Consider the following 21,695-nt stretch of genomic DNA (forward strand, 5'->3'; position numbering starts at 1 on the left):
TTGGCACCCCCTCGCCCCCTAGGCCCTCTTCGAAAACCTCTAGCTTGGAGGAATTAAGGACCGAGGTTACGGAGGGTGTTTGCTAAATAAGGAAAGGACCCGAGGGCGAACGGTAGAGCGAGGATTTTCGCCGCCCTCTCCTCCTCCAATACATAAACCTGGGGCATTCACTAACCAACGCCGTACCGCAAAGGGACAGCTAGACCGGCGAGATATATCTCATTGCCACTGCTGAAAATGATATATGTAGGTCAGCATGTTTGTCTTCCGCAGTCCCTTGACATAATCCACGCTCGCGGAGATTTCCCCAAGTCCATTCTCAAACACCAGCTTACGAGTTGAAGCTTGTATAGCGATGTAGAAAATTAGATCGGACGATGTACCGTACTGCAAATCTTAGGAGTCAAACAGAACGCCAAGGCTAAGTAAGAGCTAGGAACCATGAACATCAAGATTCGTGGATAATGACCTTTGAATGCTTTAAATTCTTTCCAGCATAGTCTCCATAACATCAAGCCGTCAGACAGAAGGGACCGCCCAAGGCTTGGAGCATCACAAGCTGATGAGGGATAGGGCGTCGTTGTCGAGGTATTAAAACCTGCACTCTGTATCCCCACACATCTAAAATAATGAATGGGAACTCCGACATTGCATCTCTACCTATGTTCTCAGCTGCCCGAATAGTTCCAGCACTTTGCTATCACAGATAATCTCAAAGCACATTGGTCCGCTCGCGGCGGGCCCCCTCCCCTTAATCTCCTACGACCTCACAAATTCCCCTTCATCAAGATCGACACCCCTGGAAACCTGCCCGGCGCCGTCTCCTTCAGCAGCGGCCCCCCGGCTTCCATGTTCCCCGCAAACACCGCCCTCATCCACGCGGTCGTATACGCCGTCAGGACGCGCACCATCTCCGCCGGCGCGATCGTGCCCAGCAGCTCCGCCCACGGCTCCGTGCTCTGCCCGGCCGCCTGCAACAGCGTGGGCACGTCCGAGAAGGTATAGTGCGTGGTATTCTCCACGTATACGATCATCTTGGGCCCAGCCAGCCGCTCCCACGTCGCCGTCCAGGTGGGGTCGAGAAAGTTCTGGTGCGACATGAACAGCACCGGCTGGGCCATGGGCCGCACCGGCAGGGACGGCTGAGGGGAGGACGACGACGATGACGGTTCGCCCGCCGGCGGCGACATGCCGAGGATGGTGCCGTCCCAGTTGATCGCGCCGCGGATGCGGGGGTCGCGGCTCGCGGCGACGACGGCGGCGGCGCCGCCTACCGAGTGGCCCAGCGCGGCGACGCGGTAGGTCCGGAACGGGCGGGGCCCGCGCCGCGGCAGCAGCGCGGCGATGGCGGTTGCGTTGCTGAGCTGGTCGATCACGAAGGAGGTGTCGGCGGCGAGGGGGTAGAGGTCCCAGGTGGGGCTGTCTAGGATGGAGGCGTTGTTGTAGACGGCGTGGCCGTCGGGGTAGACGATGATGTTGGTGTCCTCCGGGTGGTCGATGGTGATGACGGTGAAGCCCTCGCTGGCGATCGCAGAGGCGAGGACGTTGTAGTAAAAGCGCGGGATGCTGTAGCCCGGGGAGAAGAGCAGGATGGGACTGTCATCGAGGGCTGAGCAGCCGCGGGCATGGTCCGACGAACACACGGGCAGGCGTGCCTCGAGGAAGAGGGGTGTGAAATTGGCGGAGATGTTGAAGGTCTCTTGGAGAAACGGCCCCTGGTAGTCGGCGACTTCGTCGGGCATGATGGGCACGGGCACGGTGGAGGCGCACTTGGCAGGTTGGAAGACCGACAGCATCAAGGCGCGAGGCGTGGGCGTCGCGGCATAGGGGTCGTTACGGCTGTAGTCGATCAAGGACCCGGTGGTCAGTGTGACATTGTATTTCCCAGGCGGGTTGGGAACCAAGTATCCTGTCACCCTCTTGGTGAGCAAGAGAAGACCAATAGCAAGTATGGGCTGCATGTCTGCAAGTGTAATGGTTCGGCAGGATCCAACTGACGGAGAAAACTGAAGGGGAGAGTCAAGACACCAGACGGAGCCCTTCATCGCGAGGCCTTGAATGATTTACGTAGTCTTGACAACGCATCTTGCCAGGCCTTCTCCTCAAGTTCGTTCTCGCCGACATCCGTGTTGATCCCTGTACGGGCATAGTTACATGATAGAAGGGAATGCCTTCACTGAGGCGACTCCGTGTATTGTTATTCGCCAGAAACTGCCAGTGGAGCTCAGCTCGGTGTTTGTGGAGCTTGGCTCGGTGTCTTTTGGTAAGCTAAGCTGCATCGGTCACCCATCCATGCATGAAATCGAGCATGGGCTGCGCCAAAAGGGACCCAGCGAGAGTGGCGAGGTTGTGGAGGCCATCTCGGTCTTTAATAGTTGCAGCGCCTAGAGCTGTACATCTTGCTCCGCCCCGTGTCAGCGTACGCTGCCATCCAAGCTTACACATTCAATACCCTTCACCGGCGCTGATGTGGCCCTTGCCAGGCTGGGACCTCGAGCTTCAACTTGACTTGGAAAGGGGCTGCTGACGGAACCACTCACGCGGTCCCCCAATTAAAACCCTATATCTGAGAGCAGACCAAAGGGGAGAGCCGCCGTACCTAGGGTCCCCCAAAGTCCCAAACACAGAACAAAGGGAGCCCAAGAATTCCTGTACGAGGCGACACTTTGGTAAATCCGAGCATGGCTAGCACGCTCCGTCCCGCGTCCCCATGCATGGCTAACACCAACGGAAGTTTCTACAGTGCTCTTCCATGATTTTTGCTTACGGCAGCTCTGCGGCTGTGATGGAGTCTACATCCGCCACCACAACAAAGCGGACTCGCGTCGTTGTTGCTCAGTCGAAGCGAGGCTGCGTGACCTGCAAGTATGGGTCCTCGCCATTCCATCCTCCGGCGCCCAGTCCCATTCTGCTAACCGGACGATGCAGAACTCGTCGGGTCAAGTGCGACGAGCAAAGGCCTCTATGTCGGCGATGCATCCAAGCTGGTCGACTATGTCGCGGTTACGTGGATAGGCAGGAAAGCAGCTTGTCCGCCTTGCAACCTGCTCTGAAGTTCGGCGTCGCAGCAGACCGTCAAATGGAGAGGCTCAGCCATCTCGCGGCCCATGTGCTGTCTCTGGACAGTGACGGCCGTCCTCTGCAGGGTGATGGCGTCTGGGGACGCATATTCCTGCAGCTATCGAGTCAGGTCGAGTGTGTCAAGGCCGCTGCGGCCGCGTTCGGGGCTGCATACGAATCATCGCTCAACAGCGGCGCTGTCGTGAACAGCCCCTCTTCCTCCTCCTGGCGTTACTACGGCTCGGCGCTGGCAAGGCTTCAATCAGATCTCAACGGCGGTGCTGTTGGACCAGAGTCCCTGGCCCTGGCATCCATGATCCTGGCCTGCGTGGAGATCCTGAGCCAACACGAGCAGAATGCGTTCACACACTTCTTCGGCGCCGTGCAGATCCTGACCAAGGCTTACCAACCCCACACGAGCGCGCCGTCTGCTGCCATTCTCGGTCGAATCAGAGACGAACTGGTTAAAATGAACCTTTCGATTGGTAGCTACGCCTTGGCCCAGACGCCAGCCGTTATGCACCTGGAACACCAAGCAGCCGCTGGCGTGGATCGAGAAGCATTCAGCGACCCGGAGCTTGCGATCAACACCGCGATGTCCTGCCTTCACCAATCATACCAGTTTATCGAGTCCGCTGCCCGTCTTCGGTACACGTATCCAAGCTGGAAAGAGCACGATCCCATCTTGTGTCAGGGCCAGTCAGACGCGGTGAACCAGTGCCGTTCGGTCCTCGACGGCCTCGCGGCGCTTGCCACCAGGCTGCAAGCCCAGCAGGCCTCGGCAACATCCACGGCGCGAGACTCGGAGACGATGGCGGAGATCTACGCCATGAGCGCGCAGCTGACCGCTGCCCTGATCTTCCTCCTCTGCGTGCACGAGCCGTTGCAGACAGCGTATGATGGCCACGAGGACCTCTTCCGCAGCATCGTGCGCGACGCCGCCGCGTCGGCGCGGCTGAGGCGGCGGGCCCAGCCGAGCGCGCTCCGGCGCTTCTCGACGCGGCCCGGCATCGTCGGCCCGCTCTTCGTCGTGAGCGCCAAGTGCAGGGATCCGCCGCTGCGCGCGCTGGCGACCACGATGCTCGGCGAGCAGGGCCGCGAGGGGCCGACCGACGGACGGATCATGGCCGCCATTGGCGCTCGGCTGGCGGCCCTGGAGATGTCTGCCTGTGTGCCTTCGGTTCCTGGCGCTCCGCTGACTGCTGGCGACGTTCCCGAGAGTCAGAGGGTCCATGGGTATGGGGTGTCGCCTCCAAGAGTGGATGGAGAGGGCCGCCGCGTGGTTGATGTGCAGTTCAGCCGGCCAAAGGTGCCTCTCGAGCAGGGATGGGGGCTCGTGGATTACTCGTGCCTGGACAACTGGATATTATGGTCAGAACCTATCGAGATATCTGGAGCGTAGTAGGGCCAAGCCCCCACTGAAGCCAAAAGCCAGAAGCCGTATTCAACATCCCAACCCCCTCTCACCACCACGCACTTGGACACCGCCCTAGGAGGGCTATGTCACTTCTAATACTCCGTAAGCGACCCACAAATGGCGAAAGACCCTTCCTGGCAAACACACTCGAGATCTGTGCGACAAACTGGAGCGAGGAGAGGTCTGCGTGCTGGATTATCTCCGAGCAGGAGTAGCAAGACTGAACGGGTTCCTGAATAGAATTGGGCCGGAACCTGACTTTTGCGCCTGTCTCCGAGCGAGGGAAACAGTGATAAATTCTTTGCTACGATATCATTGACTCGCGTAGGATAAGAAGCTTTCGCTTTCGAGTTTGCACAGTAGAAGTTAAGCCCTCCGTCAGGTGTATGTACCTGACGTAGACCGACGTGATCTCCGTCTCGCCGTCGGGGAGCCATGCGTTCTGCGTCCGCTGAAAGACCTTTCAGCCGTGTAGTGGTCTGGCCGGATGGGCGTCGCTAGCAGCTTCGCCGAGTGTATTGCGGGATCGTTGCAATGATGGATCTAGTGGCTAATTGCTCGCCTGTGATGATCTCACGAGGAGAGCGCGGTGAGTTCGGCTGGCAAATACGCGATAGCTTGTTCAAGAAGCTTTGAGACTGCCACGGAAGTGAAATCGCTTCCGGCCTGGCATAAGCGTCACACTCTTCCGGTATCTGTCAACTCATTCTGCTACTTGCAAGACAGCTCTGATTCAGTAGTTCGATTCAGTAGCTCAGATTCAACAGCTACGATTTATCAATTCAGATTCAGCAGCTCGGATCCAGCAGCTCGGATCAGTGCCCTCCCCCTTGCAGGCTAATACCCATGACACCCCAGGCCCCCAGCCTACTCATCCTTAACTTTGAGTACCGCCTTGCCAAAGTTTTTGCCCTCGAAGATGCCAACCAGACCTTCAGCGGCATTGTCAATGCCCTCCGTGACGCTCAGCTTGGCCTTGACGCTCCCTTCGGCTAGCCACTGCTGCATCTTCTCCTGGTGGTCCTTCTTGTACTTGTCCCCGAAGCCGGGATCGCTGACTATGAATCCGCGCATAGTCAGCCGCTTGGTAACCACCTGGAACAGGTTTTTGATGCCGTAGCGCTCCTTGTCTGGGAGGTTGTACTGCGAGATCTGGAAAGACGTCAGTCAGTCTCCTGCGGCGCCAACCTTCCATGGAAAGCGACTCACCATTCCGCAAGCGACGATCCTTCCAAAGTCGTTCATGGCATCCAGTGCCGCCTCAAGCTGCTCCCCGCCCACGTTGTCATAATAGATGTCCAGCCCGTCCGGAGCCAGCCTCTGCAGGGCCTCCCTCGTCGCCTCTTTCTTGTAATTGAAGCCGCCATCGAACCCCAGCTCCTTGATGATAAACTCCAGCTTATCATCGCTCCCGACGCTCCCAATCACGCGCAGTCCCAACCGCTTCGCCACCTGACCAACCACTTGCCCCACCGCGCCAGCAGCGCTGCTGATGAAAATCGTCTCGCCCGCCTTCGGCTTCCCAATCTCGTACAACGACGACCACGCCGTCAGGCCCGGCATGCCGAGCGGGCCGAGGAACAGGCCAAGATCCCGCAGCCCGTGCGGATTCTCCACCTTGCTCTTCACCGCGGTGGGCACCTGCTCCCGACTCAGCACGGCGTACTCAGCGATCGGCAGGTGCGCGACCACGAGGTCGCCGGGCGCGTACGCCGCGCAGTCCGACTTGAGCACCCGCGCCACCGTGTCGTTGGTCACGGGCCCGCCCAGCTCGAAGGCCGCCCTGTACGATTTGACGTCCGCCGGGCGCATGCGGCCGCGCAGGTACGGGTCGAAGGAGGCGTACAGGATCGAGAGGGTCAGCCCGCCGGGCGGGGGCGGCGCGGACGCGTCGAAGCCGCGGTCTTCGATGACGAGGTGCTCGCCCGGAACCGGCATTGCCGTGGGGACTTTCTTGAAGATGAGGGTCTTGTTTGTGGTCGCCATTGTGCACGGTGCCTGGCGGTTACGTTGGCAAGATCTCCTAAGTGTGGATATGATGTTCGAGCCGGAGGGCGGCAGTCAGAGGAGGTTCAGAAACTTGCGAATCGACGATTTACTGGTTAGCGTCGCTCTCTCTTCCCTGTGGAATAACTCCTGGCAATAGCTTGGTCCCTCGCTCGGATTGCTCTGAGATGCACATCGGATGAGCGATGAGGGCGAACAAGTGGCCGGCTTATATACCGAATATGCAATCTCATCCGGCTACTCACAACCAATCGGCGATAACGTTGTCCCATCGTGGTAGCCTCGCCTTGTGACTGGGCTCCACAGCAACGATGTGTAATGGTGATGCAAAGAAGCTCTTGGAATGTGCCACAAGTGTCCGAATGCCGAGTTAGGTAGGGTCCCCACCAGGTTTTAGCGCGGTGAATTTTTAAGTTATGGCGCGATCCCCACGCCCGGGACCTTCTTGCAGGCAAATGCAGGCAAACCGATTTTAGGGCGGTGGGATATGGTAAGCACCATTCTGACAAATCTCTGGCGCCGCATTGCTGGAGGTTGCCACTTGCCTTCTCTCCTTCCCTGCTTGAGGGCAATACCGTCGAATGAGAAGGCAAGAATTGGCAATTGCGCAACTTCTGGAAAAAAAAAGGTCTACCGAAGCTCACTTCGCGATGGTGGAATGCCAAAGAACATTGAACCGCATGTGCGGGAGGTCAGCGCAGGTTCAGCGTGACCCTCAGAACAGCAGACAGACGAGCTTGAAGCAGTTCGTGGTGACTTCAGCCACAGTGTGATATTGAGCGTCAAATATCTTACGAGTACATAATCAAAGATAATATAATTTTAAAGTATATTTTCAGCTATTTTCTAGTTTTCAATTGTTTTTATAGGAGGGTTAGGGTCGTAAGTTAGCTAGGTTCGGGTTAGGGTTAGTACGCTGGATCTTAAAGAGGTCCCGCCAAGACTAATTTCGGCCAATTGTCGGCAATGTTTTTACAGCGTCAGTACACAACCACTATCGCCAAGGCGTTTGCTCTATCGCCAAGGGGTTAGTTCGCCGGGGGTGCGGGGGGCGGCGCCAGCCCCCCGCTAGTTAGGGTGAGGGTTATAGTTAGGGTGAGGGTCAAGGTTAGGGTACGGGTTAACTTCGTTTTCTTTTTTTTTTAATTTGGTTGAGGTTTCGCGAAGTTGTTGCTACGAGTCTTTGCAATTCTTCGTTGTTGATGTTGCTCGAAGTCGTAGCGACCCCGCTCCCTCGTAGCAATTTGTAAATACTTGTAAGCGGTAGGTTCCGAAATTAGTCTTGGCGGGACCTCTTTAAGAATAACCGTTAGTACTCCCTCTTAGAATACAGAGGCAGCAGAATATCACCAGTTTCCCACTTCAACGTCGAGGGCGGATACTGCTCTCGCCTCGGATGCGGCTCCATGTGGGTCCTGAAGAACCACGTGAGGATGCACACCTACTACGCGAGGGCCTCGGCAGTGCCTGGCAACCCCAGGTCGTTATCTCCCCACTCCACCACACTCTAGCCCCCTGCTCATATGGCCGGCGACCGTCAATGCGGTGACCTAGCTCCAATGAAACCTTGACTACACAGGAGACGCGGGACGGGTGCTCGCAGGCATCAAGGTGATTGGCCACGGCCTGATCGCCCGCCTGGGTAAATGGTGCTCGGCACCCTCCTCACGCCATCCACGGCCACTGAGGTCTGCCACACCATCTGAAGGGGCTGAGCCAGCTCAGCCAGTCAGTGGTGGGTGGCGCACTGGGGGCTTTGTTTGTTCACCGGGAATGGCGTGTCAATGACGATCCGCGTGCTTTTCAGCTTGAAAACCGTTGGATCCAAATCGGCACATCATGGAGCGGGGCTGGGTCTCCGCGCTCAATTGCCTGACGCTCCGTTGACAGAGCCTCTTCAACCGCAGCCTTGCGCGTCGACTCTGGTAAAGCACTGCTCAACGACGAGCTCCCACCAATGGTCAACGACCACAAATATAAGGTTCAACTGCGGTGTAACCCACCCCATGCCGCACCGCTGAGCTCCGCCCACCTGGGAGGTGTACTGTGTAAGACGGTTCAATCGTGCTCCATACTTGCTCGAGAGCCTTGTGGCGTTCATTTTGGATTGGAATTGGACGATAACGGGCAGCCGTGAAAAGCAATAACGGACTGCCTGCCGGGCAGTTTAAAACAGGGCGTCCGACCGTTCCCCCTTCGTTCGTGCTCGGAGCTTCCTCACCTCTTGCCTGGCTGGCTTCTCCATTCAACCTCCCCGCCGACTTATTCTTCGGCCTAATACTTTCGCAATAATCACCACGGAGCCCCCTTTTCAACTCCAACTTGCCCAATCAAGTCTTGACAATGGCCTCCCAGCAGCAACAAGGTAAGCTCGGCCGTCACAAATGTCAAGCTGTCCGCGCACGACACCGTCTCCGCCCCTGTCCCGCCACTGACACTGATATGTCTCAGTCCCGATCGAGATGAAGCAAGGTGTCCAACAGGGTGCGCCGCCGCCCTTCACTCCCCAAGGACCGTATATGCAAGCCGCACCTCCCCAACCACAGTATCAGCACGCCACACCCCTCGCGAACCTGCTCCAGGTCCCCGCACCGGTCGATTGCCCCGTCTGCCGCAACCGAACCCTGACCAGGATCGAATACGTTTCGGGAGGGTTCACCGCGTGAGTGCAACATCAAATACCTCTCCTGCTGCACATGCCGCGGGCTCAGTTCCTTTATTCTGTACTTTCCTGTTTCTCAACCGCACCGGCCACGCTCTAACGCGCTTGTGGTTTTCCAGCCTGATCGCTTTCGCGGTCCTTGGCCTCTGCTGCTGCTGCATCCCATTCTTCATCGACGGCACGAAGAATGTCAGACACTACTGCGGGAGCTGCAATGCTCTGTTGGCGACATGGCATAGGAGCGGGCACGGGACGGACGTGCATGCGTACGCTTAGGCGCAGTCATGTCTGACTGCGTATTCCAGCGCTGTTCTGCTCTGGTTATCGTCAGGCCTCTTTTCCTTCCACTTCCATTCTTCTAGGCGAAAAGCAGGAGGAGCTAGGATGGCGCCGTAGTGCAGGCGTCCGAGGCTTCGGCATTCCCTGCCCGCATTCCGCCTTCTTTTTCTCTTCCGGAAGTACAGCGAGATCATCCACTCGAACTGTTCACACGCCCATACGTCCATGATGGCATGAGTTCAAGGGCATTCCGCGCTTAGTGTCAGGCGTAAAATTTGTCCAAGCCATCTTAGGTACAAGTAAAGGCGCGTCGGAAGGATCGATCACTGGTGCCGGTCGAGAATGCCGCTTTCGTCACAGGCTCCCGTGCAACCACATTTGAAGTCCCTTCAGGGCCCAGCGAAGGTAAACGCACTTTTGGGTTCCACAGCAGCGTGCCCCAGTTCCCCAGCTTCCCTGTCGACCAGAGCGCGACCTGAATCTGCATCATGTCGGATGCCAATGCGCCTACCCCGCCTCACCCCTGTCGAATGCCACTCTCAAGCCGCGAATCGACCGAGGTTGGCGGGTGATACTGGGCTTGAGTTTGACATCAAATGGGACATCGATCTGAGATGCAGACACCGCCTGCCTAAGCGTGATGTGTGACCCAAGAGGACACGGCGTCCATGCCAGCAAGCGTCACGGCACAGAAACGGAATTCTGCAGGTTCAAAGGATCTGACACCATTCGCCTTGTGCTGGGTGCGTTACCTATATTGCTGCACCGGCAGCCCAGCTGCCATCCGTCCATGGTCCAATCGCTGTGCGAAGGGGGTCAGGGATTACTGACGGTGGCCCCATAATGACATACTGCTCCATACCATATCGCATTATCCGAGGCTCCTAGCATCCAGTGCTACTCTTACATCCAACTCTACAAACCCAAAAGCAGGAAACTATACGCGGGCTGCCTAACTTAGCGGCCAACCAGCTGGAACCATCTCACTTCCAGTACACATCCAGCCAGAACCAGTTCCCCGGATTCACCGCCGGCACCGGCCCCCCCTGTCCTGCACCCCCTCCCCCTCCCCCCTGCCGCGGCGCGGTTGCAAGCCGATGCATGCCTTCGCCGGGCATAGACGCCCCTTGTCCCCTCCCAACCGGCACCCGCCTGACCTCCTTAGGCCGCGCCACACCAGCCCCTCCCGCCGCCCTCCCACTGCCGTCCGCCTCGGCCACCACCCTGCCAGGCCCCATCCCCTTCCCATTCTTCACACCCCCACCATCCCTACCTGCACCACCGGCACCCGACCCCGCAGCGGCATCGCCAAAGCTTCCCTGCCGGTACCAGCCCATGCCCAAGCCCGTCCCAATCCCCATCCCCATGCCGACTCTCGACCGAGACTCCCTGTCTCGACGCAGATCACTCCCACCAGCTTTCCGCTGGCCCTGCCCCGGAGCTTGAGCTTGAGGCCTGCCCCCTCGCTGCTGCTCGGGGAGGGTGGGCCAGACGCTGTTGTTGTTGTCTCGGCCTGCAGTCCATCCCGGGGCGGTAGTAGTAGTAGTAACAGCGGGAGCAGCAACAGCGGGAGCATACTGGGGCAGGCCGGGTCTGTGGTAAATGAATTGCGGGCTGCTGATGTGTACACGGCCTAGGCCGAGAGGGTTGTTGTTCTTGTTGTTGTGGTGGTGGTAGCGATGGTGGTGGCTGTCCAGCGCGCCGAGTTCGATGTCGCTCGGCTGGCGGGTGGTGCGGCGGAAGGGGGCGAGAAGGCGGGAGAGAAAGGAGTTGGAGGGTTGGGGACGGGTGTTGCGCTTCGGGCGGAAGCTGCTGAATACAGAGGCGAGGAAGCCTTGTGGCTTGGTGGGTGTTTCGTGCGGTGCGCGGAGGTCGGGGTTGGCGTAGCCATCCCGGCTGGGCTGTGGTCTGTGTTTCTTCTGGAGGGTTCTGGCTGTGATGTCGCGGCGATTGGGCGCCGTTTCCAGCTGGTGACTTCGATATGTGCCGTTGTCCGTGTCCCGGTCTTCCGTCTTGGATAGCCGGTGGGGGTTGAATAAGAGTCCGAGCAGTCCCCGCCGTTTCGGTGGCGTAGAGTGCGCCTCGCTGTACGGATTCCTACCAGTCTCTTCCACCTCGGTCCTGCGTCTCCTGGGCTTCCACCCGAATAGTCGTGCAAGAAGACCCTGACGTTTAGGCGACGGCTCAGGACCGCGTGAATTGCTAAACTCGCCCACTGCAACCTCGAGAGGTTCGCCACGAACCGCCATCATCCGCATGGGTGCGTATACATGGTAGGGGACTGCGCCGTTGCGGGTCCTGGCCGTCGGGTACCGTTGTTCGGGCGAGCGATGTATATCAAGCGTGCGGTGTATGTCTCGCTCCGGCCTGGCGGGAACGGAGTAGGCGTCCGGGTGATACTGGCCCTTGGGCCGCTGCCTGAAAGAAGGCGCCGGCCGCGCGGGCAAGCCATCCCTTGCTTCCAACCTGGGGAACCGAGGGACCTGGCCGTCGTGGAGGTGTTGTTGCTGGACGTCAGGGTACACCACCCCCGCCTCGAGCTGAGGAACACGCATGTGCATTTCGGCGCCTCGCGTCTCGTTCCTGTCTAACGGTTCTTCAGAAGCCACAACTCTTGACTGGGCGGCCTTGGGTATCACACCCTGATCATCTTGCATCCGCGCACTGGGGTGATGGAAATCAAAATCGTCGTCGGGAGGCCGTTCATGCTCCTCGAGGGGCGGAGTTGATTTTGGCCCTGGCTCCTCCTCGTGCCACGGCTCCGCGACATCGGCCTTGAGGTCATCTTCCGCCGTCGGCTTTTCGTCCCTCTGTTCTGCTGAGGTCACTTCCCCGTTATTGTCCACCCGGTTGTGCCTCTTCTGTAAGCCAGAGTTATCTTCAGGCAGGGTCGCTAGGCTCGAATTGCCGGAATCAACCGTGCTGTCCAAGTAGACGTTGATTTCATGCAGGGCCTCCCCAAAAGGAGCAGGAGAGGGCATTGATCGCGGTTCTTGGTCTGGAGGAGGAGTCAAGACCCTGTTCTCGCCGGAGTCGTGTTGAGGCGCTGGGGTCACTAAAGGACCATCGTCCTTAACGTCCAATGGAGGCGTCGGCTGCGGCATTGGGGACACCGGAGCAACCGGCTCCAAGGACGTCGTGTTTCGATGGTGGCGGGGTGAAGGAGCGTGCTTGCCGTTTGACTCCGTAAATGCAGGCCCGGGAGACCGGTTTTGAGATCCCAGGTTGAAACGGGACTCGTCAAAATTCTGCCCACCTTCCGGGCGAGAGACCTGGTCGTCCTGCTGCTTGAAGCTCTCCCCTCCGCTTTCTGAGAGTCCGCTGTCGGAGGAAGGACCCTGTAAGCTATCTCCCACGGAGAGTTTGCGTGACGATTCTGCGTCGTCCGGCTGAACATGGCCCGCACTAGGGTCGAGGATACCGCTGTCGACACGGGCTGCTTCTTGATGACCGGGTGTCGCATCAGACATCTCATCGCGTGCATCTTCCATATGCACGACAACTTCGGTTTCGGGTTCAGACTCGGAGTAGACGTCAAATGCCGAGGTGACTCCCAGGGCCGTCGACCGTGGGGTGAAAGGGCCAGCAACTGGGGATAGTCCACCGGATCCCTGTCCTGGTTGGCCCGAATTCTGCTGATCAAGGTGAGTTGAGCGATCCATCGGCGTAAGTTCGTCGAAGGTCTGCGACTGTCCAAGCGCCGGTGTTCCATCAGATTGGGCTTCTTCCGTGGACGTCTCTGTGGACAGTGGCTTGCCAAGTACGCCTTCATCTGGATGTCCCTTGTGCCCCACGTCGTCAATTTGCACCCCTTGATCGAGTCCTCTCTTGCTTCCCCGAGCGACGCTTTCCGCCGAATCTTCGGCTCCGACTAGCTCAGCCTCCGGTGACTCAGGCTCGGTAAGTGTTCGCTGATGATCAAATCCACCTTCAAGGGGTGCTGAGTCGGCGGAGTTGGAATCAGGTTCTTGATACCCGAAAAGCAACTCTAGCTCTCCCTCCAAGAGAATTTCATCGCCGTTCTCGGGGCTGAGACGATGTTCGCCTCCGTGAGGTCGCGCACACGCTTCAGGAAGAATTGCCCGGTCACCTCCGAACAGGACGTCGGGTTCGCCCTCCAACGGCAGCCCATCGTGCACTGAAAGCAACCTCTTCGCGCCCCTGAGACACGATTCCGCTTCGCTCTTGGGAAGGGGCTTGCTGGTGGAGGCTCGCTCGCCGCCAAGCAGCATGTGACTTTCCATCGCAGGTTTCGAGTCCTTGTCGACCTCGGCCTCATCAAACTGACCAACTGCTTTCCCGTCGATCCCCTCTTCCTCTTTCAAATCTTCATTGCCGACTTGAGAGCCATCACTGTCCCCACAGGACGTGTCATGTAGGCTCCCGGAGGCAGACTCCACCCTCCGAGCGGAGGTATCGAGGGGCGCGGAGGAGTTGCGCATAGTCGTGAAGTGGGCATGGCTGGTGGAATGTTTATCGTCGTTGTGGGCATGAATGGAATTGTCATTTACCCCTTGCGCATGGTTGGCTCTTTCATGTTCCAAGGACTTCGTGTTTTGGTTCCGGTTTGCTTCAGTTGGGAATGGGTTTTGAATCAATGCCTTGGACAGGGGCTCGTTGTGCAGGCCGATGTAGAGGCTGGGAGAAGGGAGTTCGCTGAAGGGAAACTCTTGGGGGTCGGGAGTGAGGACGCCATTGTCGAGCGGGAAATCTACCTCTGAGCCGGACTCGTCTGCTCTCGGGGGGTCGGACTTGGCGTCCAAGACGACGGCGCCGTCGGGCTCTGCCTCCAGACCATCGATCGAAGCTGACCGGTCTGTTAGGGGCCCGTGTCCACGCTTCGGGGAGGTTGGCCCGGATGGGGCTTCTCTAGACACAGGCTTGTAGCCCTTCCCTGACGCGTGTTCTCCATGGTACGCGTCGAGAGGGTCGTTGTCGTACTGGGATTCGGGCTCGCTCGTGCCCTCGACCTCGTCATTGTAGTGATCGAAAATGGCGCCTTCCGACTGGAGATCGTCGCGAGATACTCTCAAGAGCTTTCCAGTATCTGGCGGGGTCCCGCTAACGCTGTGGAGATCTCCTCTGTAGGCCCAGCCTTCGAGGGGAGGCTTTAGCTGCCCGCTTGGCAGGGACTGCTCCTCGTCGTCAGCTGGGACATCGTAATACGAGCCCAGCTCTGGTTCCTCAGACGGGACGTCCAAGCTGGAGTCCTCTTCTGCATTTTCGGCCTCGGCGTCGTCTCCGCCCCCGTAATCAGCGATCGTGAATGCGCCGGTGCCGAGAGTCTGGTTATCGGGGTGCAGCCACATGCCATGGAATGCAGAAGTTGTCCCTTTATCGCTGCCGTAATCGTGATCCTCCGGGAATGGCGTCAAGCCGGCGGAGGGCGGCGGGAGCGAGTGCTCGTAGTCCGCGTCTACCACGAGGATATGGATCGGCAGAGCCCTGTCTCCTCCTGCCTGGGAGGCCCATCGTTGCTTCTGCATTGGCGCCGCGTGTTGTGTGTTGCAAAGCGGACTGGGAGCGCGGCGAGGATTCAGACTCGCGGTAAATCAGTGCTCTCAACGTCTCGTATATGTGGCAATATCGAAGAAAGGGCGGGCAGGGGGCATGTTTTTGGGGCTTTTACTTTTAAGGGGTCGGACTTCGACGTTGTCGCCTCCGGGTGCGGGTGACCGCTTCCGTGACCGCGATCCGGCGACCCGGCGACCTGGCATCGGCCACGGCCAAAATATTATGGCATTGCCAATAATACTTGTTTCGAAACGAACATGCAGATCGCCCTTCACACACAAGACCGCTTCAGGGGTGTTTGTTGGCCGGTCAGGAGGGCCGGCGGCGCGGAACCCTAACCCTCGTGCTGCCCAGCAACGGAGCGTGTTGGCAGCTGTCGGGACCGGTGCCGTACCCTAGATACGGAGACAGTGGGCAGTTATTCGACATCGCAGTGTTTATGTATCGTCGACCCGTCATGTCCCAACGACTCTCTGGTCGGCTACAGCAGTGACGCGCATGCAGCCGGAGAGCGCTCTAGGGGCAGTCCGAAGGAAGCGAGAGGGGCAGGCCAACGGCGATGCGCTCGGAAGGCGGGGGCGGCACAGGCGCCTCGGGAGATCCGGGTGGAGAGACCGGCTCTTGGCATGTTTTGTGAAGTGGCCTCGGAAAGCCAATACGTGACCTATTTAGTGGCCAGCTCCCACTTCACCGGCAGCAGGCAGAATCGCCGCCCCTAAGTGGGCTGACCACTGTGTTCTGCAACCCGTCCGCATCAGCTGTACTTGGGTGACCGCTCGGACACCTCAGGGACCGGCGCACGGGCGTTCCGCAGCCGGTCAGTACGATCTTGTACCGCCCCCCGATGAGTCGCGCCGCAGCGGCGCAGCCTTTGTTGTTCTACTCGAGCATGCGATCTGGACTAACAATCGAGGCCTTTGTTGTTCTATCTCTAATCATGCCTAAACCACCACCCAGCACAATAGGGGAAGCAAACAATGGAAATGGCTCCGAGTCTTCCGTTCCCGGTGTCAGGGCCGCCCTCGGATTGCTGCCTAGTTGACAAAGGCGAGAGCGCCAGGAGTGTCCGAACGGATGGGCAAAATGCGCCGCCCGAGGCGAAGCATTTCTTTGGGTTAGTAGCGTCCTATACCTCACAGGATTAAGTCCCGGTGCTCGGGGGGCTCACTCTATAGGGCAATTGGGCTTGATAGGCTCAAACGTTTCGGCTGAACTGTTGCTGCGTCGAGTGTTGCCTGACATCGACAATACAGCTCGAGGGCCTTAATTACCACCCAATATAAACAGGGCACCCAATTCTAAGGTATCCAATTGATTCTGCTCAAAGGTAACACATCTAAGGTTATCGTACCACGACTTGGCGACAGCTGGTCCAGACTATGTACCTCGCGTAGTGTCTTTTTCTTGACACGAGCGTTGGAACCATCAATCCGGACTAAGTGTCGCGCACAGTATATAGGGTGCCCCTAGCCTTTGCAGGGCAAGGATGTCCTTTTGCCCGTTGTGACAGTTATGAGCCCGGTTCGCGCAGTGGTCTTGCATCTCGCCGGCCGTTCCCTGCGCATAGCAGCCACAACACGCAAAGGTCTATGGTTCGAACCACAGTCCGACCGGCTCGGTTTAGACCGTCGACGCCCTAGCGTGCAACGCTGATGGGGACCCTGGTCGGGTTACGGAAAGCGGAGAGTCTGGGAAAACAGAGACTTGTGCGTTTGGCAGCCCTTATGATTGGTTGTGCGTTTGGCAGCCCTTGTGGTTGACCCCCAAGGTCTGGGGGGGTGTGTCGCGCATAGTATATAGGGTGCCCCTAGCCTTTGCAGGGCAAGGATGTCCTTTTGCCCGTTGTGACACTAAGTGACGTCCCGTGTAAGTTGAGCGGGCTTGATTATCCGGTTATGGCACCACCGGACATTCGCATCTCCAACCATAACTGTTGGAGCCAAGCCCTTGGGTGCGGAGATGCGGGGGAAGGCCGGCAGCAGCCAAACAAGCCAAGAGAGGACATCGGCGCATACATTTACACCCGCTTCGCGTAGGATGATTCCTTCAATTGTGCCTGCATGCCGCCGCATACAACAATCTTTATCGACGACGACAAGCCCGCCTGCCCCATGAAGAGTGTATCAACACAACCACCATCACCACCACCGCCATGCCGCTCAGCAAAATCATCGTCGTCGGCGCCGGCCCCTCCGGCCTGCTGCTAACCCTCCTCCTCGCTCGCGCCAACATCACGGTCGAGCTGCTGGAGCAGACGCACTCGCTCGACACGAACCCGCGCGCGAGCCACTACACGGCCGAGTCGTGCATGGAGTTCGACCGGGCCGGCATCCTGGACGAGGTGCGCGCGCAGGGGTTCACGCCGGACGGGGTGTCCTGGCGGCGGCTGGACGAGCGCAAGACGCGGCTGGTCTCGCTGCGCAACGCCATCAACGATCCGGACGCCGAGCCGGGGCGCTACCGCATGGTGTGCCTGCCGCTGCACAAGCTGGGGAAGATCCTCGAGGCGCGGGTCAGGGCGCAGCCCACGGCTGAGATCAAGTACGGGCATAAGGTCGTGGAGATTGGGGAGGATGCGGGGAAGGGGAAGGCGTGGGTGAGGGTGGAGAAGGAGGACGGCAGCAGCGAGGTGCGCGAGGCGGATTACGTGGTGGGTTGCGACGGCGCGAATAGCATCGTCAGGAGGAAGCTGTTTGGAGACATGGTGTTTCCTGGTTTCACGTGGGATCAGCAAATCGTGGCGACGAATATGTACTACGACTACGAGCCCTATGACTACGATGATAGTCAGTTTTTTGTTCATCCGGAGCATTGGTGAGTCTTAACGCCCGTCCGATTGGGTGAGAGTTGGTCATGCACTGACAGCGCCAGGCACATGGTGGCAAAGATCCAGACAGACGGTCTTTACCGGGTCACATATGGCGAGGTCGGCGGGCTCACCTACGAGCAGTTGAAGGAGCGGCAGCCGGCAAAGTTTCAGGCCTTCCTGCCGGGTAATCCGACGCCTGACAAGTACAAGCTTGTCAACTTTAGCCCGTACAAAGTCCACCAGCGGTGCGTTGACAAGATGCGAGTGGGCCGCTTCTTGTTGGCGGCGGACGCGGCGCATTTGTGTAACCCCTTGTGAGTCGAATGTCAAGTTCAAAGTCCAAGCTCGAAGCGCGGCCACTGACATTTGGACAGCGGTGGCATGGGTCTCACGGGCGGGATTGCAGACATCGGCAGTCTGTACGATGCCTTGGTGGGCATCCATACCGGTCAGGCCGATGACTCAATTCTCGACAAGTACGACGAGGTGCGGAGGCGGATTTGGCACGACATCATCAACCCGATCTCATCGGATAACATGACGCGCCTGTTCAAGTACTCTGGTCCTGATGAGGCAATGGAGAAGGATCCGTTCTTCAAGCTGGTCACTCGGATGCAGAACCCTGGTGATGGAGAAGATGAGCCCCCAAATGTGAGTATCAGACCCCAACCGCAGCAGCCGGTTCGCTGACTTGGTGTTACCGATAGCCCGGGCTACCATCGCTGCGTTACGACATGACCCAGCACTACCGCAAGTGATGTGGAGCGTCAGCCTCGGAGAATATGGACATGAAAGGGGGCACGCTGCTGGAGCAGCTAGAAGCTCATGCATTGCGACAGTCCGATTAAGGTAGGCACTACCATCTTATGGACCAGGCAGAAATGCATGAATCTGCAAGTGAGTGACGAATGAGGCCTACATGCACGGAGGTATTGTAGTTAGTGGTGCTTTCGAGGAGTCTCAGACTCAGGTGCGGGGTGTCCACTGTCAAGCAATTGGGCAGCGCCAAACAAACGAAGTGAACAATGTCGCCGTCAGTCTTGGAATTGGTATTCCAGTTTCAAGGATCCAACCTCCGAACTAGCTGCTGGCGAACCGCTAGGCTGTCCATCAGGCCAGCGCCAATCGTCGTCCATCCCCGCCCTCCCAGGACCCAGAGATGCAGACTGGAAGCGGGGAGAGGAATCGTCTTGTATTCACTAGCGCCAACAACTTCGAGCCTAGCCAGCCCGAGCACAGGCACGGTTCACAAGGCTGGGCAGAATCTCCGCCCACGAGCGTAGGCACCCACTCACACCTCGCCATTGCTGCCTGCTTGACATGCTACACGCTCCTGCACCGATGCGTTGGCAGCCGCTGGTGTGGTTGCGTGAGCCATTTCATGCCACTAACAGCTTCGCATCAACTCCGGAGGCGCCCTGCGCCTCGCCGAAGGCACCTTCTCGTCATGCGATATGTAGAGGTACATATACGGCCTGGTCCCGTCCGTCCCCGCCGCGTTGCCATGAGTTGCAGGAGATCTCGGGCCAACAAACCCCCGTCTCGTTTGCACAGACGCGACAAGGACGCTCGTCATCACCGCGCTACCATCAGGATGTGCACTTACGTGACCATCACCCGCATCTTTAACAAATCTTGCCGGCGGAGCCCTGCGCACACGATATCGACTCGGCAAGTCACGTCCTACTGCGACACCGGCTTGGGTCTGCTCTGTCCAAATCTCGCCGAAGATGGGACCACACGTTTTGGTTCAGTTCCCAGCAAGGAGGTCTGCCCTCTCTGCCCTCCCAGCTAAAGTACCTAGGTAGCACTCATCTCATCCGATACTTCGAAACGAGCGGGGCTAATGTTTCTTCCTCAGCAGCTTGCGGCGGGGAAGTCAGTGATGACCCCGAGATTCCTCGGTGGCTGTTGGCGAATATGGCTATGGTGGTCCCCGCGGTCTGGGAAGGGCAACGGTGTCGAGTGTGTCATTGGTAGAATTCGGGGGTGATCCGTTGACTTGTATTCACCGACCCTCGGTCCGTCACCCAGACGGATGGCCCCAGCATGCTCACAGGAATTGACACTTGTTGCGGAGGACCCCCGTTGCTTCTCTTTCAAGATCTGCTGAAATCCAATGATTTAGTAGGCATTTGATTGGGTTGAGTCCCCGCCAACGTATCACAGTAATAAAATATGCGCATATCGTGGCTGGGCATCTCAAAGGTAACTTTGGTCCACGGGATTGCGGCCAACATCGGTACTAGCTGACTGCCAAGAGGGGTGAGATTTTTGCGATTGAAGGACACCTGGCCCTGAGAACTCCTTGTTCCCCCACCCTCTCCCACGACTCCACTCTTTCCCCGACATCCCTTAAGAAATCAAGAAGATACCCTTGTTTGTTGACCCATGCCATCGTTAATGAGAGCTATCAGCCCCATTGACCCTATCCGTCAGATCTCGCACTACCTCCTCTACGGCGCTGTAGCGCTCCTTCCAGCAGGATTCAATGACATCTCCAAGGACCAACGCGTCAACAGCTGGAAAGTCTTCCCGTTTTAGACGCTCGTCCATCTCATCCTCGCTGAGGCCGGGAAACACTCGTGCCCACGACATTATTTCGTACATGGCCGAGCCCAGCGCAAAAAGCTCCCTTTTGTTCCGCGGACGTTCTCTGAAATCCCTTCCCCTACACGGCAATTCATAATCCTGGTCCTCGAGCGTGCCAGTGTGGTAGCCGAGGGCGTCGGCAACCGAACCGCCAAAGTCGCCGATCTTGACGTGGAAACCGGGGAACAGAAAGATATTCTTGGTCGACAGGTCAGAATGCCACACGCCGCAAGCATGTACATGAGACAGGCCCGCTGCAATCTCAAGGACCATATTCAGGCGCGTCTGCAGCGGCGGGCCGTCGTTCGGATGTCTCTCGAGGTAGCGTCTCAGGTCGCCCAGTGGCGCCAACTCGAGCCGCAAGGCGCGCACGCCCGGATGGATCTCCTCCAGGCCGAAGCATTGGAGTATATTGGGGTGATCGCCAAGAAGCTTGTAGATTGCATGCTCCTTGACGATGTTCTCATCTGATGGATTCTCGAACGACGCGCAGTGGCGGCCGTTCTCCCACACGTCCTGGCCTTTCAGCACCGTCTTGCCGTCCGTACAGGTTATGAAGGCCGAAGCGCCCATGCCGATGATTGAGTGGTGCCAACCCATTGCGGTCGCGTTTCGGGCAAGAGGTCGCGGTAGTGGGCGTTGTGAAGGAACAGGGAGATGGCCGCGAACGGTGTTTGTGCGGGCCACTCAAACGCCAGACGCCCGGGTTTACAGCTGGATCTTAAAGAGGTCCCGCCAAGACTAATTTCGGCCAATTGTCGGCAATGTTTTTACAACGTCAGTACCCCGCCAAGACCGCCACGGGGTTTGCACTATCGCCAAGGGTTAGTTCGCCGGGGGTACGGGGGGCAGCGCCAGCCCCCCGCTAGTTAGGGTGAGTGTTATAGTTAAGGTAACGGTCAAGGTTAGGATACGGGTTAACTTCGTTTTCTTTTTTTTTTTTTTAATTTGGTTGAGGTTTCGCGAAGTTGCTGCTACGAGTCTTTGCAATTCTTCGTTGTTGATGTTGCTCGAAGTCGTGGCGACCCCGCTCCCTCGCGGCAATTTGTAAATACTTGTAAGCGGTAGGTTCCGAAATTAGTCTTGGCGGGACCTCTTTAAGAATAACCGGTTTACAGCGGGTTCAGGCATCCGCCAGACGCACAGTGCGCCAACAAATCGGGTGAAGGCACCCACTTGTGGCTGGACAGGTCTTGGCGCGTAGTTCCGAGGCTTGGACGACAGGTAGACAGAGCAAACACACACACGGATGGCAAGAGGCAAACGCTCACTACTGAATGCCTTTAACTTTGCTACTACAATATGTGGATTGGTGGTAAGCTGCTAAGCTCGCCTGTTATTGTCCTTGCCACAGC

The 21,695-nt window shown here is 58.1% G+C and overlaps 7 protein-coding genes across 7 annotated transcripts; 3 read left to right on the forward strand and 4 right to left on the reverse strand.

Annotated features, from left to right (window-relative positions):
• Positions 1-767: 767 nt before the first annotated feature.
• THITE_2144923 (uncharacterized protein) lies at positions 768-1,961 on the reverse strand (the record flags this gene model as incomplete). Its single annotated transcript, XM_003653896.1, has 1 exon — positions 768-1,961. The coding sequence occupies one exon, from the start codon at positions 1,959-1,961 to the stop codon at positions 768-770; it is 1,194 nt and encodes a 397-aa protein (XP_003653944.1).
• Positions 1,962-2,785: 824 nt separating this feature from the next.
• Positions 2,786-4,462, forward strand: THITE_2050521 (uncharacterized protein; the record flags this gene model as incomplete). The annotated part of the gene is made up of 1 exon (XM_003653897.1): positions 2,786-4,462. The coding sequence occupies one exon, from the start codon at positions 2,786-2,788 to the stop codon at positions 4,460-4,462; it is 1,677 nt and encodes a 558-aa protein (XP_003653945.1).
• Positions 4,463-5,344: 882 nt separating this feature from the next.
• On the reverse strand, positions 5,345-6,463 carry THITE_2050802 (uncharacterized protein; the record flags this gene model as incomplete). Its single annotated transcript, XM_003653898.1, has 2 exons — positions 5,345-5,629; positions 5,687-6,463. 2 exons carry the CDS (start codon positions 6,461-6,463, stop codon positions 5,345-5,347), a joined length of 1,062 nt encoding a protein of 353 aa, XP_003653946.1.
• Positions 6,464-8,827: 2,364 nt separating this feature from the next.
• Positions 8,828-9,422, forward strand: THITE_160751 (uncharacterized protein; the record flags this gene model as incomplete). The annotated part of the gene is made up of 3 exons (XM_003653899.1): positions 8,828-8,849; positions 8,936-9,146; positions 9,266-9,422. The coding sequence occupies 3 exons, from the start codon at positions 8,828-8,830 to the stop codon at positions 9,420-9,422; spliced, it is 390 nt and encodes a 129-aa protein (XP_003653947.1).
• On the reverse strand, positions 9,419-14,911 carry THITE_118016 (uncharacterized protein; the record flags this gene model as incomplete). The annotated part of the gene is made up of 4 exons (XM_003653900.1): positions 9,419-9,628; positions 9,841-9,906; positions 10,257-10,276; positions 10,699-14,911. The coding sequence occupies 4 exons, from the start codon at positions 14,909-14,911 to the stop codon at positions 9,419-9,421; spliced, it is 4,509 nt and encodes a 1,502-aa protein (XP_003653948.1).
• A 1,848-nt stretch (positions 14,912-16,759) lies between these two features.
• THITE_2116487 (uncharacterized protein) lies at positions 16,760-18,812 on the forward strand. Its single transcript, XM_003653901.1, has 4 exons — positions 16,760-17,753; positions 17,811-18,062; positions 18,123-18,399; positions 18,456-18,812. Exons 1-4 carry the CDS (start codon positions 17,092-17,094, stop codon positions 18,504-18,506), a joined length of 1,242 nt encoding a protein of 413 aa, XP_003653949.1. The 5' UTR covers positions 16,760-17,091; the 3' UTR covers positions 18,507-18,812.
• A 1,093-nt stretch (positions 18,813-19,905) lies between these two features.
• THITE_2116488 (uncharacterized protein) lies at positions 19,906-21,032 on the reverse strand. Its single transcript, XM_003653902.1, has one exon. It carries the CDS (start codon positions 20,938-20,940, stop codon positions 20,149-20,151), a length of 792 nt encoding a protein of 263 aa, XP_003653950.1. The 5' UTR covers positions 20,941-21,032; the 3' UTR covers positions 19,906-20,148.
• Between the last annotated feature and the right edge of the window lie 663 nt (positions 21,033-21,695).

The sequence above is a fragment of the Thermothielavioides terrestris genome, chromosome 3 (genome assembly GCF_000226115.1).
Source record: "Thermothielavioides terrestris NRRL 8126 chromosome 3, complete sequence".
Taxonomy (NCBI): Eukaryota; Fungi; Ascomycota; class Sordariomycetes; order Sordariales; family Chaetomiaceae; genus Thermothielavioides; species Thermothielavioides terrestris.